We start from the raw sequence: 18,359 nt of genomic DNA on the forward strand, positions 1-18,359 counted from the left end.
ACCATGAGAAGGGAAGGTAGCAGGCACTCCCCTATTCAGCACACAAATAGGTTTAATAAAGAATTAATATTAATTTTTGGTGCCCAGACCTCATTTAAATGTGTTGCACAGCTTTCCTTTTAGGACTAGGACTGACAGATGAAGGATGCAATGTAGAACATGAAAGATGGAGTGCAGAAGAAGAGCCTCCTTTTAGAGGTACTTAGTATGAGACATAAATGACCTATGTGAATTGTACCTAATACAAGACACTGGATATCATAGTAGTAGCAATGTACATTAGACTGAAGCTTCTCAGCCGTGCTGCAAAAGAAAGATCTGAATCAGGTGCTTCAAAAGATGCTCAAATACTCTTTGTGGCCCTCACAGTTTAATATTCATTTAAGCAATAAGAAATACAGGCATCCAGGTTTAAGATGAATTATGAAAGGCTGTCAGCCATAACTGTTGCACTGGGCCATTAAAAAAAGGAGCCGCTCGTCTTACTTTGTTTTATGAGCTTAGTGTAGCTTGTTGTTATTGGATCTGCCACATAAAAGCCAGCAAGCCATGCAAATGAAAATACAATATTTTATGCTTTCTAGTTAGATAGTTTTGTGAAATTCCAAATTCTTTTTCCAACAACTATTCTAAGAACATTAAGGTGGAGGCTCTGATTCACATATTGAACTATCACAAATCCAACAGACTTCAGAAAGCTTTGACCGGTTTAATTGTTTGACAGGTAGCCTACTAAAAAGAAGCAAAAGATCTGGATTTACATCCAAGTGTCTTGTCACCCAAGGAGAGATTCTCCAGTGAGAACTTTACAGCTTTCTTACAGTATCTGAAAAATAGGAAGAAATGTTGATTTTAGTATTGAAGGTGGAATCCAACTGGTGCTGCTTTGCTGATGGAAGGCATCAGCAAAACCTACTCCTCTTCCAGCCCCCTTACACAACCACCAAATCTGCTCCAGAGAGCTCCCCTAATCCTCCAAAGAAAATATGGGAGGACTGGGGAGTTGCAGGGAGGGATTACCTCCCGTCAGTGGAGCAACGTCAGTTGGATTCCACCCAATATTTTCTCAGTTCTCTGTATTTGCTTATTCATCAAATTTCTAGCCTTTATCAATCCCAAGGTGGACTGCAGCATAAAAAGATGATACAATTCCAGCCAAATAAACAAACAATAAGAACAGATAAATACCACTATTAAATCTATCATATATAACCCTGTCATATGTAATAGCTGAGGCTGCAGTTGGAACCAGGCTGAATTCAGGAAGGCCTGGTTTATTCTGGAGTCTGCCAATCAACATAAGAGCTACCTACCATCTGTTCCCAAGGTATAAAAGCTACCATTGTCTCTTTGCTGCACTCAAGTAAATGACCTAAAACAGCCTTCCCCAACTTAGTGCCCTTAGTTGTTAGACTCCAGTTCCCATCGGCACCAGCCAGCATGACCAATGGTGAGGGAATTATGGGAGCTGTAGGCCAGCAACATCTGGAGTGCACCAGCTTGTGGTAAGCTGCCCTAGAGCAACCTTTGAAGCCCAGGTAATTGAAACCCCAGATACACAATATATGGCCCTTACTGTTGGCTTGCTACTAATGTGAGAAACAGGCTCAGCCTCTTCCTGTTGGAAGAGCTAGGTCTTTTATTGGCTGCTGGAAGGAAGAGAATTTTTTCTAAGAAGCCACAAAAGAGCAAGCTGATTCCCTTGTTGCACATTGGCTGGAAGCATGATAAAGAATGAGACAAATTCACAAATTAATCCCTGTTCTTCAAAACTTGTTTTTCTCTTCTTAGCAAAATAGTCTGAACAGATGATACTTCCTGCCTTTACACACTTTGCTGACAACTTAAATAAAATTAAATCTTGGTTTTATCCAAGATTTGATTCCTCTGGATACTTTTTGTTATTGCTGTCCTTGCTTTCCTCTGTTTTGGCCACCTTTAAATTATAAATAGTTACCTCTTTCCCAAAGAGCCCAGATAAGATTATTCTACTGTATGCACTTTTTTCTTCATGGTAACTGTGTTGTTACGTTCTACCACTTGTGTGCAGATTTGTTCAAGCCCTCTCTTTCTCCATACCTTTCACACAAGATAATAACATATGGCATCATGCAATTAGATGAGCTGGTGAATGAACTGAGCAACACAGACAGACTGATTGGAAGAAGACAGCTTCTGTCTCTGTAATCAGCTATAACAGGAAGTAAAATGCAGAATAAGCATTAGGCAGTTTTGTGGGATCTGACTAATTTTTAAAAATAGACTTAAATTAATAGCAATGCAGCAGCAGATCAATGAACAAAATTCACAGAGCAATCCTACTCTCAAGCTACACCAGATGGATGAGGAATTGGATAGGATTGCAACTAAATCCCCGTCCTTGTGTAACTACCAGATTATGACAACATAGCAATGTGGTTCTGCTATCATGATCTTAAATCAGTGTTAAGCTTATGCTAGTATAATTACAGTGGCATAAAGGATAAGAAGCTGATGGATTGGGGAGGCATATAATGCAAGGATAAATGACCAGTTTCACGTGGCTCCTATCCAAAATCAGGGCAAAGTCCCACCTTCCTACTCATGAAATATCCAAAAATTTAAAAGATGACAGCAATATCCACAAACAAAACAATACATAAAAAACCCACAAGAGCATGTAAGAAAAGACCTCCGCAATAAAATGCCTGGGCTTATCAATAGAGAATAACATTAATGAAATACATCTATTATCACTAAATTGAAAGTACAGAGCCATTGTTCATGTATGCTTCAGGAAGGCAGAAGCTTTTCTCTTCAAAAAACAATGTGTATTCAGATCCTATGAAGATCCATGTAAGACTGCAATCCTAAACTCTCTTACTTGCAGATGTTCCACTGAAATTAATGGGTCTTACTTCTGAGTAAAAATGATTAGGATCAATTTGTGTGGTCAGAGGTAGAGCTTGTAAGAATAAACAAAAGGGTGATCCAGGGAGAACTAGGTATTGTCTTGGGTGATGTCCAGGGGACTTACTTTCATTCAAACTGACATGATGAGATCTTAGGTTTCTCTGTAGAAAGCCACTTAAAATAGGAAGACAGGACCTCAGTGTTAAAGACTTGCTCTGTGTGTGCATCACTAACCGAGTTGATACACAAAGAGAGAGAGATAGACACAATAATACAGTTTAATACTGCAGCATCAGTACCGAGTGCAAGCCAGCAAGCTTCAGGTTGTGTTGCTTGGGAGTTATAAACTAAAGTTAGCATGTTTAAAGGTGGAAGAGTTTTCCTAGATTCACTGTAATATGTCCTCCCAAATGATTTCTTTCTTTTCTTTTCTTGAGAACAGAATGAATGGGATTAACCTGTACAATCAATGAGATACATTCTTGTTCTCTTTAGCTTATGAAAACTCATCACTTAAATTTTTGCTTGTTTTGTGTATTACCCAGGGATGCCTGACATGAAAGGTGTTTTATAAATGTATGCAGAGGCCAGATGTATTGCCAGATGTTGTACGGAAAAAAATGCACTCCAGTTAACAGCTCCTGTTTGTATTTAATTTTTTTCTCACAGAGGCTTAGGGCAAAAGATGGTATGACAGCAGCAGATTGTACAGAATCTGGTTTGCCACCAGATCCCTATAAAACAATGTGTGTGGGTGTGTGTGCACTTTAAAGTGTAACATGTGTGTGTGTGGGGGGGGGATTAAGTCTCACCAATCCACTCACCCACCCTTTTCTCCCAAACCACTTTTTAACTTCTCCTCTACCCTGGTGATGTTCTATAACAGCAAATAATTCTCACAAGAATCAAGATGACCAAAAAAAACCCAAAACAGTTTGGGGGAGAAATGCATGGGGCTAGAGGCAGGTCCAGTTCTTCTCCTGTATTAGTTCCTGTTGCAATTTAAATCATCATTCCACTTGATCCAACTTGAAGCTGACTTCCATCTCACCTAGTAGGCACTTTACAATCTCTCTCTCTTAATGTATAATTCCCAAAGGCAGAAATTCCATTCATTTCCCAGAACTCTGTATAATGAAACAAATCTTGAGATGTTAAAGATTTTGAAATTCCCATTAGAAAAACTTCAGTATCGACCAATCTAACATCTACATTTCTTTTCAATTAGAATCTTTCTTAAAGACTTTCACAAGAGAACTGTGTTGAGAACTAAGTTCACATTAGAATTCAAGATCCAGGGATCTAAATTCTGGCTGAGTTAAAAGCTGCGTTAATGGTTTACCATGACTACACAGGTGGCTCCCACTTTGCTCTTCCCCTAGCGCAAACCAGAGCAAAAAACCACTATCCCTGGCTTGGTGTTGCATCCAAACAGGGACCGTGGTTTAATTTGCTTGAAACAAACCATGATGGGAAGACAATGTTTGTCCTTGGCTTAACAACTGAGCTTGTTTGGGCAAAGCAAACCACAAACCCTAGTTCAGATGCTAACACAAAACCAGGGACTGGATTGTGCTTTGTTGCACCTGCTTGTGTTAGGGGAGGGGTAAAGCGGGAGAGATCTCTGTGTTCACAGTAAACTATTAACTATGGTTTATCACGAGATATGAACTGGATCTCTTACTTGCTCCTCCTTGCCGTCAGCTGTTGCCTTACACAGATTCTCTTCCCAGCTCCAATATCCTCTGCCTGCTGTTCCTTGCCAAATCGCAGTCTCTTGGAGATTTCAGTGTTGCTACTGCTACCACTTCCCCCCCCCACCACTATTTAAAATATTTTATGCACTCATATACAGAATGATTGCAGTGATACATAGAAGATGGTGGCAGTGGCAACACAGATAAAGCCCTGCTGTTCCCTTCTTCCCTCCCAGAACTCCTTAGGTCTTACTGTGTTGGGCAAGAAGGAAACTAATGTCAGAAGTTGCAATTTTATCCTGACATGCCTCCACTTCGCTGTGACCGCAACTGAAATCAGGCATCAATTTGCCCAAAATATATGTAACTGTGTGCACAGAATTGTACCTTATCTATTCTGATAGAAAATGGACAACTGCTTTTAATTCCTATTTTACCAGTATGTTAAAACAGCATCTAAACCAGTAAGCATTTCTTAGTTAAGAAAAAAATGGCCATGCCTCCCTGAACATAGTTAAGAAAAGGAAAATAAAAGAAAGCTCCTTTAGCAATGTTATAACATACGCAAAATTAGAAAATTTTGCTGACATATGATCCCAAGAAAGGGATGCCTGCTAGCTTTGGACACTCCAAAGAGGAATTTCCCACCTGTTCATCTCCCAATACTTTCCCCAAAATAATCTGTAAACACAGGAAAAGTAGCTATTTTAAATATCTGCATCCTGCATTTCCAGAGGGCCAGCTGTATTAATCTCTTGCAGCAAACAACGAAGAGTTTTATGGCACCTTAAAGACTTACCTATTTATTATGGCATAAGCTTTCTTAAAATACAAGCTAAATCAAAGAAGGCAGATTTTATGTTTCGTGGGGTTAGCTACTTTACATATTTCATAAGCCTTCAATTCTGCCCTTTGTCAGAAAATAAATTACCCTAACTCTTTGCCCCCAACTTTATCATTTATAGCCACAGTCTTGCAGCCAAATGTTAATTCCATGGTTTCAAAAGACTGCCTAAATTTACTCAAGTAGTATTTACGTTTACTGAGCTGGTTCCTAATGATGCACTAACTAAAGGAAGATATAAGGATTGACACATTTAGGCTGCAATCCAATACATGTCTACTCAGAAGTAAGCTCCATTAGGTTCTATGGGATTTACTCCCAGGTAACTGTGTATTGGATTGCAGCCTTAATCAGTTTATGGAGTTTGACAATAGTAAATTTTGTGAATTTGATACAATGTACAGAGAAGAATTTCACAATCAACTAACAGCTTTGTCACGTCAACATACAAAACAGATAAAATACCAAAAACTGACATAAGCAGTTCATATTAATGTTGTTTAATTGATGCTACCTTAGCAACGTGCACGTCACTGCAGCACATGCTCCTTCGATACCATTTTAGTAATGTCAGAAAATCTAGGCCAGCCTTCCTCAACCTAAGGGCTTCCAGATGTTTTGGTCTACAAGTCCCATCAGCCTAGCCAGATGTAAACCAAACATCTGGAGGGTGCTAATTTTGGAAAAGCTGATCTAGGGCATATGGGGAGCCTTTATGCAGTTGCTTAATACACCAGCCTCTCATCACCTAGTCTTCACATGAAGTGCAGTGTGCTGCTTCTAGGCTTTAAAACCTTTCACTCCAAGCAGAGCCCCTGAAATTGTAATTACAACTTTATTTTTATTGTGTTTTTGATTTTTTTTCTAATGGAGCAGTCAGGCTATCTACAATCTTTGTAAGTCCAATATTTGTGATCACCTTCTTATGATTATTATATGTTCTATGATTCAGATTTCTATTTCAAACTCACACCCTCATGATGATATATGGGTGCTTCTCCTCATTTGATTTGGTGTGCTACGCTAAAATTGTGCTGTAATGCTTGTTTTCCATCACCTGGTGTTGGCTGAACATCTGCAAAGATGTAGCACACAACACTGTAGTGACACCTAGTGACAGCAAATTAGTATTAACCCTGTTAACACTAAATGGCTAAAGAGACAGTCACTGACTGAAGAGCAGCCTGGAAACAACCGTTCCTTCAACTATGGGACAGCAAAACATAACTCTCCAGTTATGTGTATGTTGAGCTTTCTGTAAAAGAACAAGCAACTGAGGGGGAACAAGGAAAACTCAACTACGTAAGTTTTTTTAGAGGACAGTAGTACTCTGGTGGAGGGCATAGTCTCTCAATTGAGTTGCAATATAAACCAATGCACACTATTACAGAAGGGAAACAAACTCAGGTGAGGCTTTGTGTAAACTCATTGTAAGACACCCCCAAATTTTTACTTTCAGAACCTTACAGTCCTGACTGATCAGGACAAAAGGGTAATCCATTGCATTATGTTGTCCTGTCCTTTCCCTTACTCATGCTGGTGATCTAATAGCCCACCAAGCAGAAGTCAGAGTATCAGTGCTTACATTCTAAAATAAGATTGCCACAGTGAAGAAGTCATTCCTTCTGATCAGAAAGCCTATGACCATAACCCTGCATGCAGTGGATGTGTATCTGGTTGTGATTTCTTTAACAGGGTTTTTAAAAGGATAACAGGTTCAGAAGGCAAAAATAGAGATGTTGTTCTTTGAAAAGAGAAAAGGTTTCTGTTGCCTTAAGATCCCTGAGGCAACACAATATCCAACAGACACAGCACACTCTTCTTGGTGTTGGAGAAAAATGTCCCTGTGTAATTTTAACCCCCTACTGAAAAGGCTAAAAGAAGTGGATATGAAAAACCTAGGAAAAAGAAGCAGAGTGCCTGTCAGAAGAGACAGCAGAAGATCCTGCTTCTTTTCAAATTGATAAAGATTAGGTCCCCAAAAAGGTAGCAATAATTGTTCACCGCATCCCCTGAAAATATAACAACCTGAAATGGGTTGAAACCATTAAAGGAAAAGTAGGAGTTAAAACGGTGGGGAGGGGGGAACACTGTAGTGGTTAAGGTATTGAACTACGACCTGGGAGACCGCGGTTTGAATCCCCACACAGCCATGAAGCTCACTGGGTGACCTTGGGCTACTCACTGCCTGTCAGCCTCAGAGGAAGGCTAAACCCCCTCTGAATAGCGCTTACCATGAAAACCCTATTCATAGGGTCACCATAAGTCGGAATCGACCTGAAGGCAGTACAACCAAACCAAAGAGTCCTTCAGTAACTAAGAATTTGCTAGGCAGGAGAAGTTAGAGAGGAGGGAGTTTCTCTTAGCGGAAATGACTGGACAGGCATCTATTAAGAGCCATTAGTCCAGCAGCAGCAAGAGCTAGATCACTAGCAGGTATTTGATCTCAGACAAGCCTTCAGGCAGGCCTCGCCTTTCACTCCTATAACACTCTGCCTATCCCACCCGAGACCGATGGCCGTTATTCCCCACCATGCACTGCGTCCAGAGACAGCGCATGAGAAAAAGAAGAAAAAAACCCACACAGCTACTTCCCCTCTCTCGCTCCTCCCGAGGCCGAGACTGCAGTGAAGGAAAGAAGAAGGACGCGCGGACTGACCCGGGACTACGAATCCCCGCCCTCTTCTCAGAACCCAGCGACTCGCCCTCTGCCCAGCCTGTGGAGCTGTTAGCCCCGCCCCCAGAACTATGATTAGCCGCAGCCCCGAGTTTTCTTTGCTTTCTTCTCTTGCCATTGGGCGGGCTTTGGCTGTCGATTAGCGGCACTCTTTCCCTCTGATTGGAGAGAGTTGAGCTGTGGGCCGGCTGCGCTGTCAGGGAAACTGGTCGGGGAAGGAAGGAAGGAAGGAAGGAGGGGAGCAAAGGAAACATCTGGCTGCCGCAGCCCGGGCCCGTCTGTGCCGCCGCCGCCGCCGCCGCCGCCGTGCGTGCTCTTGCGCTGCGTGCGCCTGGTTCCCCGCCCCTTCTCCCTCCTTCCTTCCTTCCCGCTCTGCCGGCCCGGGATCCTCCAGGGCGCTGCCATGGGGAACCACTGAGACAGAGCGGGGGGTCGCCTCGCTCCCACCCTCCGCCCGCCTTCTTCTCCCCCCCCGCTCTCGTTGCCCCGCTTGGTGGCCCCTCACTCACTCACTGCCTCGGAGGCGGGGAGCGAGCGGGACGCCGGGCGGGGGCCACGGGGAGCCCAGAGCGGCGGAGGGGGGCAACTGCGGCGGTCGGAGGAGGAAGAGGAAACGGCGGCTCAGGGAGGAGCGCGGCTGGAACTTGGGGGCCGCTCTGGAGTGTGAGTCCCGACCGTGACCCCCGATGGGACTGGGCGAAGAGGGGGTCGTGGGGGTTGGGGGTGGCTGGGCTGCAGCGTCCCCTTGCCGGTGAGAAGGGAAGGCGCGCAGCAGGTTGTCTGGGAGCAGTGGTAGACTGTTGAGGGGCAGTTGACAAGCTCTGGGGGCCGGGGGGTTAGAGAGGGCCGGGGGTTAGAGAGGGCCGGGGTAGTCGAGGAACATGGGGTAGTAAGTTGTGGGGGGGAGGCAGCAAAAGAGAAGGGCCCTTGGAGGAGTATAGGCAACTGGTGACCTAGTAAAAGTAAGCTGGAAAAAAAGGTTTAAGAGGTTGGGGGGAGGGGAGAGGACGCTTTGATGGGTGGGGTGGGGTGGGGTGGGGGCGATGGAAGAGGTGGGATCTGGCTTTGGAAGTGAACTCTAAAGACCAGGACCCAAGAGGTGTTGTAGGGTTGAGGAGTTTGCTGGGGTCAGGAGATGGGGCAGACGGTTAATAGGTCAGGATGGAAAGACGCCTGCTCTGAATGATAAGAGGGTTGGGTGGTGGGAGCAGGTTGCATAGCACCAGGGAAGAGGGGGAGCTACGTGTTGGCTGTACGTGTAGATGTCAAATAAAGCAGGTTCGGTCCCTGAGTCAGGAGTTTGCAAGGCGCAAAGAGTTTGCGAGGCTTCGCATAGGGAGGGAGGGAGGAGGTTTTGCGGGGGTGGGTCTGGACTAAAGCTCATAAACAGTTGGGGGAGCAAAGCTGAAGTCCTTTGTGTGTGGCAGAGGCAGCGTGCATGTGTTTTGTCTTGCGGCTCAGAAGGTCAAGGGGGGGGTAGGTGATGTGAGGAGCAATGCAGCTGTGGAGACAAGTCGGGGCGGATGAGGAGAGAGCTCTGCTCCCACCCAGGACTCTTGGGTTCAGCTCTTCTAGTTACTTTCCTTTTGTTGTTGCTTTGGCTACTGTAATCTGGTCTGGTCTTGCATTTGGCTCCTTTCTTCTTTCCTGTCTGTGTTGCTGTTCCTCTCCCACCTCCCACTTCTGTGCATCTGATTTGCTTTTGGTCTGTACACTTTACAGAGTTTCAGAGGGGTGGATTAAGTTATAGTTGGCTTAATCTTCAACTTTGTCTCTCCAAGAAGAGTGAAGAGGTGTGTGTGTTAAACTGCCAGAAAGTCTCTCTCTGTGTGTGTGTGCCATATTCACCCAGATTCTTTCTCTAATTTGTGATATTCTGTTAAGAATGGTGGCAACTAGGGTAAGGCTTGGTTTAGGTGATAGCTGCTGTCATAAAGTAGGTGTGCTTAGTTATGCAGAATGGTGCTGAGAAGTTAGTTCATTGAGCATAAGTTAGTTGATGGCCTGGGAAAGGCAGTCTGGGAGTCTTGTTCGTTCTGCTATGTCGAACAGCACATTTTGTCTTAGCTTATTTGTCCTGTATTAATGATAGTATCCTGTCAAGTCAAAAGAGGTCATATGGTTTTTTCCATTCTCACGAATGGGTCTTCTGTGTGCCTGTACAGTAAAAATAGTTATATTTTAATGCAGGTGGTGGTACTGTTGCCTCATTAATTAAAAACAAAATTACTGTTTAATATTTCAAAGCACAGACTAAATAGATTCTACTTCACAATCCTCATTTGAGCAACAATACACAATATTTTACAGGAAGAGAATGAAGTAAGAGAAGGAGAGGTATTATTTTCTTTGTCATGATTTTTCAAGAGCAAAATCTGCAGTACAACTTGTTTGGACTCCCTATTTAATTTATATTAACTGCTTTTGAAGGAACATTGGGATTCACTACTGTATATAAATTCCTAAGCAGTCTCTTTCTTTTTTTGCCATGACTAAAATGCTTTGACAGGGTATAGTATCTGCACAGTTGTATTTTTTTGTTTGTTTAAATCCTCTCTAAATCCATAGAAGGGGTTCATTGAGTTAAAGCAGTTGGATAAAAGTTATCATTTTAAAACAAACCTCTGGGTTCAGCAAAATAGGTGGGTGTGACTTGAGTAAGTTCTCAATATATGAAAGACTCCGCAAAGTTATGACAGAAGGTTTGCTACACTGTACGTGCAGTGGAGCCCCATATGTTTAAGGATTTTTTTTTTTACTTTTCTGTGTTGGAAAGTTTTGAAAAAAGAGACTTTGAAGTATTTTGTTTATACTAACAGACAAAAAAAGTTCTCCTAAGAAAAAGCTGGTGGCAGGAGTGTAGAGGAGTAGCATATGGCATTAAAAGGAGCACAGCTGGAGGTAGCATTTCCATCTGAACATGATGTCAGAGCAGCTGACAGCCTGCCATCCCTCAGCCTTTTATTCTAACACACAGACAGGGAGTGAGTGTGTTTGCAGATCAGTGTGTAGGGAAGGTATCTCATTCCTCTCTAACATCATCTCCACTTTGCATCTGTCTCTCTTAGTCTGCTTTTTTCCACCGATCTAACAGACCTGGAGCCAACAAGACTCGGACAAAAGGACTTAATCAGGTTTATGTGTGCTAAAGGTAGGAACAGCAGTAGGCTAGCTACAGTGTGTTTTTCTCTTGGTGTTTATTTATTTAATTTCAAAATAAAAATCCCATTATTTGTTTAATAAGGTTTAGGAAGAAGAAGTGTGATTCAGTGAAAATGTGATAAGAGTTTGTACTGTAATTAAGACTCGGAATATGTATTGACCTGTTTGTTCTTGTGCAGTTGTATCAAGAGTAACTCTTTAAATGATGTAGCCCCCCTGTTTTTATTCTCTTGGTCACTGAGAGAGCAATTCATATTGTAGGGAATAAATGCTGTGGCCATGCAGTAGTTAGAAATTCCTAGTAGTTCTGCTACTTAACGGATAAAAAAGAATTTGAAATAACATGCAACATAGAAACTAAAGTACATATGAATGTCTTGTGTGCTGTGGTTTCCACTATTCAACTTTATTCTTAAAGATGGAGCCACTGAGAAGTCCAGAAATCTGCAACCTTACTCTTTTTGAAAAATTGAAATCATTCTTCCCCCCACCCCGCCTGGAGGATAACTTGGCTAGTCCCCCCTTTTTTTATTTCTTTGGTATATATTAAGGAAGTTCATTTCAATACAACAATGATTGTTTGAGGGGAGGTTTTTGTGTTCACGACTAATTTAGAACTTGTAGATTTGAGCTGCCTGAATTGGCCAGACAGCTGTAATCGCACTCCTCTATTCTTAATCTCTTTATCTGGGCAGCAGCTGCCATATGGCCACAGTCAGCTGGATCAGATGTTTATAAGCTTCCTTCTTCGTCCCTCTCTGTCCTTTCAGCCTCCTAATTTGATCACAGCTACCTTGTGAGCTGCCCTCCAATCTTTATTTTTAGCCCTCTTAAGGATTAGGATTGATGTTGGCTGTGGGGCACTTAAAGTGATTGTATTGTAAATCTTCTTGCTTTATTTTAGCAGTAGCATTTTATAGAATATACTTGGAATAGGATTGTAACTTTTAAGAATGTATCTCTCTGCACAAAGATGCAGCTACAGCATATAACTGCTTTAGCAAAACTTAGATTGCAAATCACAGAAATAAGGAAAATAGTTAAAGCTTTAAAGTAGAAACTTATAGTGCTTGTTTTAAAAATCTTCTCTTCTAAATACAGACCAAACTGTCTCAATAGTGCCCTGAAGGGGGAAAAAGAAGAAATTATTAAATATTTCTGAAATATTTTTATTACTACTGCATATCAATTGAAACATTCTCCATCTATAGGATTAATATAGTAGCAACCCCTTCTGTACAACTTTCACTTGTTTTGATTTTAAAGTTTTTGCCTATGAATTAGAGTTTCTTTTCAAAAGAGAGAACTGAAAAAGCTAGCATTCACAGATGAGGCCAACATTTTACGTCTGCCAAAGCATTTTAGAAGAGAAGCCATTGCAGTCTTGACCAGTTAAAGATTTTTTTACCCCTTCTCTGTAGAATTATGAATGTTTCATTTCAAGTTTTTGCTTCTGCCTTCACATTGCAAGATTTGTTGTAACATTTAACTTAATAAAGCTTCATACTTGATTCCCCCTCCCTCCCTCTTTATCATTAAATAAACTGTTAATATAACTATGGAAGATGGAGAAAGAGGATTGTTGAACAGAAAGAAGCCATGAAAAGTTGACTAATTTGTCCATATAGTTTGTTACATGGTGTTGCAAATGTGGTTCATTACTAACTTTATATCTTATAGAAACTGTTAGTTTATCAAACGTAATAATGTGTAAGCATATAATGATAGCTTCCCATGCTTAACTAAATCTTTTTTGCTTCTAGGTTATGAAGACAGCATGGAGTTTCCTGACCATAGTAGGCATTTACTACAGTGTCTGAGTGAGCAGAGACATCAGGGTTTTCTTTGTGACTGCACTGTTCTGGTAGGAGATGCCCAATTCCGAGCACACAGAGCTGTGCTGGCTTCATGCAGCATGTATTTCCACCTATTTTACAAGGACCAGCTGGACAAAAGAGACATTGTTCATCTGAACAGCGACATTGTTACAGCCCCAGCTTTCGCTCTCCTGCTTGAATTCATGTATGAAGGGAAACTCCAGTTCAAAGACTTGCCCATTGAAGATGTGCTAGCAGCTGCCAGTTATCTCCACATGTATGACATTGTCAAAGTCTGCAAAAAGAAGCTAAAAGAAAAAGCCACTACGGAGGCAGACAGTACAAAAAAGGAAGAAGATGCCTCAAGTTGTTCAGACAAAGTGGAGAGCCTCTCTGATGGCAGTAGCCACATAGCAGGAGATATACCCAGTGATGAAGATGAAGGAGAAGATGAAAAATTGAGCATCCTGCCTAGCAAAAGAGACTTGGCGGTCGAGCCTGGGAACATGTGGATGAGATTGCCCTCAGACTCAGCAGGCATTCCCCAGAGTGGTGGAGAGGCAGAGACACACGCAACAGCAGCTGGAAAAACAGTAGCCAGCCCCTGCAGCTCAACAGAGTCTTTGTCCCAGAGGTCTGTCACCTCCATGAGGGATTCGGCAGATGTTGACTGTGTCCTGGACTTGTCTGTCAAGTCCAGTCTTTCTGGAGTTGAGAATTTGAACAGTTCTTATTTCTCTTCACAGGACATGATTAGAAGCAACCTGGTGCAGGTGAAAGTGGAGAAAGAGACTTCCTGTGATGAGAGTGATGTTGGCACTAATGACTATGACATGGAACATAGCACTGTGAAAGAAAGTGTGAGCACTAATAACAGGGTACCGTATGAGCCAGCCCATCTGGCTCCTATGAGGGAAGATTCTGTTCTGAGGGAGCTAGATAGAGAGGACAAAGCAAGTGATGATGAAATGATAACTCCAGAGAATGAGAGAGTTCAGGTGGAAGGGAATATGGACAGCAGTCTGCTCCCTTATGTCTCCAACATACTTAATCCTGCAGGCCAAATTTTCATGTGTCCCCTCTGCAACAAAGTCTTTCCTAGTCCCCACATTCTGCAGATTCACTTAAGTACGCACTTTCGAGAGCAGGACGGGATCCGCAGCAAGCCTGCCACTGATGTCAATGTCCCGACCTGCTCCTTGTGTGGTAAGACTTTTTCTTGCATGTACACCTTGAAACGTCATGAGAGGACTCATTCAGGTGAAAAACCCTACACTTGTACCCAGTGTGGAAAGAGCTTCCAGTACTCCCACAATCTGAGCCGCCATGCCGTAGTTCACACACGGGAGAAGCCTCATGCTTGCAAGTGGTGTGAACGCAGGTTCACACAGTCTGGAGACCTTTACAGACATATTCGGAAGTTTCACTGTGAGTTAGTGAACTCATTGTCTGTCAAAAGTGAAGCACTGAGCTTACCTACTGTCAGAGACTGGACATTAGAAGATAGCTCGCAAGAACTTTGGAAATAAAATTTTTATATATATAATTAATATATATATAAATCTATATAGTTGTGGTACAGTCTAAAAGCAGTCTTGTTTCCTTGAACTGAAAGTTTGGCCATTAGCTTGTTTTATGCACTTTAAGGCGGCATGAACATTTTACTACTTAGTGCTCTGATAATATGAACTATGGAAATGAGACTGATAAACTTCATAAACATTTCCCCATGTTTCCCCATCAAGTACTTCTTTTAAACAAAACTGCATATGAAAAACATGATTTTTAGACTCTATTTAACCTGACTTGCAACACTGCATCATTTCAAACTCCATTTAAAACAAAAAGCAAAGAGAAATCCCCTCCAGTGTTTATCAATTTGTTTAAATTTTTTAACAACCGCATGCATCTTTTCTAGCTGTGGGAAACCTGAATGCTTTTAGACCCAAAAGGTTCAATTTCCAAAATGCTGGAGTAACTATTTTTAAACAAGCAGTTGAGATATTGTAATTTGTGGATTACAACAGTTCCCAATTTAAAAAGAAAACCAGGTTTTTTGAAAATACACTGGAATTGCTGGGACTGTGTAAAGGTGTGGTTGGGATGAAAAAGAATGTTGCAACTTCAGCAGTTGCAAACTGTGCATTTAAAATGTGAATTACTGTTGTATACTGTAATTGATTCAATGGGCTGGGGGGTGTCAAGGAAATTTACAAGTTGTATTAATGCTCTCAGTTGAGTCTTGAAAAGTAAATATTAATGCTACGGAAATGCATGTGTTTCAGTATATTTTTGTCTTTGTTTGGATTGTATAACTTTAATGAGTGAGTTTTAAAACTTATTTAATTTTTTGTAGGAAAAAAACACCACTGGAAAAATTGGTGTTATGAAGAACATAAATGCACTGTTTTTTATTTTATATAATTTAAATTAATTGCCCACTGTCTTTAAGTTGAACAAAAGCTACATGTTGATTTTAGCTATGTAAAGGAAGATAGTAATGTTTACAAACAGGCTTAGAGATTTGCATGTGCAGTGTACATTTATCAAAGAAAAATCTGATTGCACAAAATTCATGCCAATTCCAATGTTAGATGCATACATTACCCCTATGAGCATTTTTAGAATTCCTGTTGCACAGATTAACAATAGGTCATTCATTTTTCGCCCCTTGAAAAGATTCTATGGAGTGAAAAAGCCCCGGGCTGAAAGGACTAGAAAACCTTGATTGGCATGAGATGGGATGGGGTAGGGTAGGGGAACGGCAGGAGAAAAGTTGGGGGAGGGTTTGTGAACTGTGTATCTAAGCAGCAAAGACTGCAGCCTGACGTGTGGTTTTAATGATCAACACATGGGGCAAAAGCATTTTGCACAGTGTTTGTTTTCCTGTCTTGCACTTACAAATAAGGTCTATGGGAGTAGCATGGAAAATTGTTTTTTCTTCTTTCCGCTTTTGTTTAGAATTTGATCGCCTTAACTACTGTAAACATAGCCTATTTTTGTGCTTAAGAAACTGAATGGAAAACTCCATTGTGTATTGCTGGACTGTTTTGGAAATATTTTGGTTAAATGTATGTTAATTTGGCTGTAATGGCATTTAAAACAAAAAAAGCTGTGAAAATGGCCTTGGAGCATTATTTTTAGTTACTTGAATAGTCTTTAGGTTTTAAAAATACATTCTTATTAATTTAGAAAAGACAATCAGTGTCTGAGAAAAATGGACTACTTTTGGAATTTTTTTGTGGACGTGAGTGATTGTTTTTTGGGGGGAGGGGATTGCCTTTTAGTTTCACATTCTTCTTTGGTTCTAAAAATTAGACTGACATCTAGCTTTGACAATCATAGTATGTTTTATTTTCCTGAGGGGGAGGGGGAATAACTTATAATGCTGTTTAGTTTTGTACTATTGGTGTGTTGGTGAATTTTTAAACTGTGTGCTAACTGCAATAAATTATACATACTGAGAAATCAATTAGTTGTCTTCTACCCTTTTTAAACTTTTCAATTGTAGAGCATTTTTGATACTGTGCATATATATTACTTTTTTGTCCTGATTCCTCTTGCTGATTTTGTGGAATAATCTTACTGTTTAAAATGGTTCTGTCATACAAATGTTTATATTGGGCAAGTGTAACATTTTAAAATGCTGTATTTCTAAAAAGCATTGGTACATAGTTTTCCATTATCCCGTAGAGAGAGAATAGCTTCTATGATATTCACCAAGTAACACTATTCTAAGTTTTATAAAGGTGTTAAACTCTAAATCCCTCAAATCTGATTTACATGACGTAGAATGTGAATTGGGATTGGGTAGGGAGAAAAAGTCGCATTTTGAAGAAATGATTAATTAACAGCTGGAACCCCACAAAACAGAAAGAGTGGCTCTCCCAAATAGTTTGCATTTATGTTACCTGAAATTGTCCAAGCCACTTTTCATTATGGAAGAATAAAGAACGTGTCTCTCAGATTAATCAATGAATTTGTTGTACCTTGGTAGACAAGGTTTTTTTAAAATGCCTAGGTAAACTTTGAAACAGAACTACTTTACTAACTGTGTAATCCAAAATGTCTCCTCATTATAGAAGATGCTGAGGTGGTGATCCTAGTCAGTATCTAACCAGTTGAGAAATATATGATATTGCACACACAAAATATTGAGAGAGTATATATAAGCTAAATAAAAGCTATATTGCCATTTGGTAGGTGCAATTTCCACAGTACACCTCATCCTAATATTTCAAATAAATGACTTTGTAACTTGAACATATGTAAAAAGTATATATATTAGAAATTTTATAAAATGAATTTATATGAGTCTTATCTTATAAAGATTGCTGTTTTCTTGGAGAAACCTGTCTCAATACCTGGTTTAGACTTCATCTTTGTACATGCTGAAATTGCTTATGGCAAGTAAAATTCAGATTGTCACTTTAAAAATAATACACGAAGTCTAAAAAGGCTTCCTTATATCTCTGGAATAAGAATTTTCAAATAACATAGGGAAAAACATGAGATCAGTAAACATATCTATGTAGGAATTTAGCATTCACTTATAGACATAGTTTTAATTTTTCCAGACGATGCTTTTCTTCCACCCAGAGTTTTTTAAGTAAGAAGTTGTGATTAAAACAAATATTGAAGTATTGCAGTGCTTCATTTAAAAGTGGATTTGGGCAGGGAATTGAATGGGTACCTGTAATCTAAAAGCAAATGCTCAGGTTTACTTGTGTATATGTGTGTTAAGAGTCTATATAATTGCCATGGATATGCCATTTTAATTTCCAACTCATTAGTTTTTCCATATAAAAATAAAATATTCCTTCCATGGGGTATGCCAGCATCTTAAGTGTTTGTGATTCTGTAGCTTGTAATAACATTGTGTGCCACAATCCTCCTGGGGTGGAATGGTAGTAAAACACCTGGGTATAAACAGGAACAAAGCTTTTCTATTACCCTTGTCAGCTGAGCTGGCATTTGTAGGTTAGCTGGATAAGTTTTTTTTGAGCACTGATAGGAAATGATGCTGTATAATATAATGCTTTAATCTTAAAAATAACTTGCCACATTGGATTATTACACTTGAAACTGGTCTCAGTGATTTTTTTTGGTGTTGCACATGTTAAAGATTGAGATTAAAAACTGAAGTCTTGTTCTTGTGTGCATCGCACAACTTATAGCAACAAGGGCATTACTTTGCTAGTAATTACTAAAAAAAAGTATTAAGGAACTAACTCCCCCCTCTGTCTCACACATACATGTGCACATATGTG

The 18,359-nt window shown here is 40.6% G+C and overlaps 1 protein-coding gene and 1 long non-coding RNA gene across 5 annotated transcripts; one reads left to right on the forward strand and one right to left on the reverse strand.

The window, feature by feature from the left end:
• Positions 1-399: 399 nt before the first annotated feature.
• Positions 400-8,146, reverse strand: LOC133383611 (uncharacterized). The gene is made up of 3 exons (XR_009762350.1): positions 8,093-8,146; positions 2,080-2,191; positions 400-826 (listed from the first exon to the last, which is right to left on the reverse strand). It is a non-coding gene; the product is annotated as an uncharacterized LOC133383611 (long non-coding RNA).
• A 102-nt stretch (positions 8,147-8,248) lies between these two features.
• Positions 8,249-16,549, forward strand: ZBTB18 (zinc finger and BTB domain containing 18). 4 transcript variants are annotated; one of them, XM_061624622.1, is made up of 4 exons: positions 8,249-8,773; positions 11,179-11,261; positions 13,036-13,723; positions 13,836-13,922. In XM_061624622.1, the coding sequence occupies exons 2-4, from the start codon at positions 11,249-11,251 to the stop codon at positions 13,840-13,842; spliced, it is 708 nt and encodes a 235-aa protein (XP_061480606.1). In that variant the 5' UTR covers positions 8,249-8,773; positions 11,179-11,248; the 3' UTR covers positions 13,843-13,922. The 4 variants fall into 4 exon arrangements, with proteins under 4 accessions (XP_061480606.1, XP_061480602.1, XP_061480604.1 ...); XM_061624618.1 differs by having other exon boundaries at positions 8,255-8,773; positions 13,036-16,549; XM_061624620.1 differs by having other exon boundaries at positions 8,255-8,773; positions 11,205-11,261; positions 13,036-16,549.
• The last annotated feature ends 1,810 nt before the right edge of the window (positions 16,550-18,359 follow it).

The sequence above is a fragment of the Rhineura floridana genome, chromosome 4 (genome assembly GCF_030035675.1).
Source record: "Rhineura floridana isolate rRhiFlo1 chromosome 4, rRhiFlo1.hap2, whole genome shotgun sequence".
Lineage (NCBI taxonomy): Eukaryota > Metazoa > Chordata > Lepidosauria > Squamata > Rhineuridae > Rhineura > Rhineura floridana.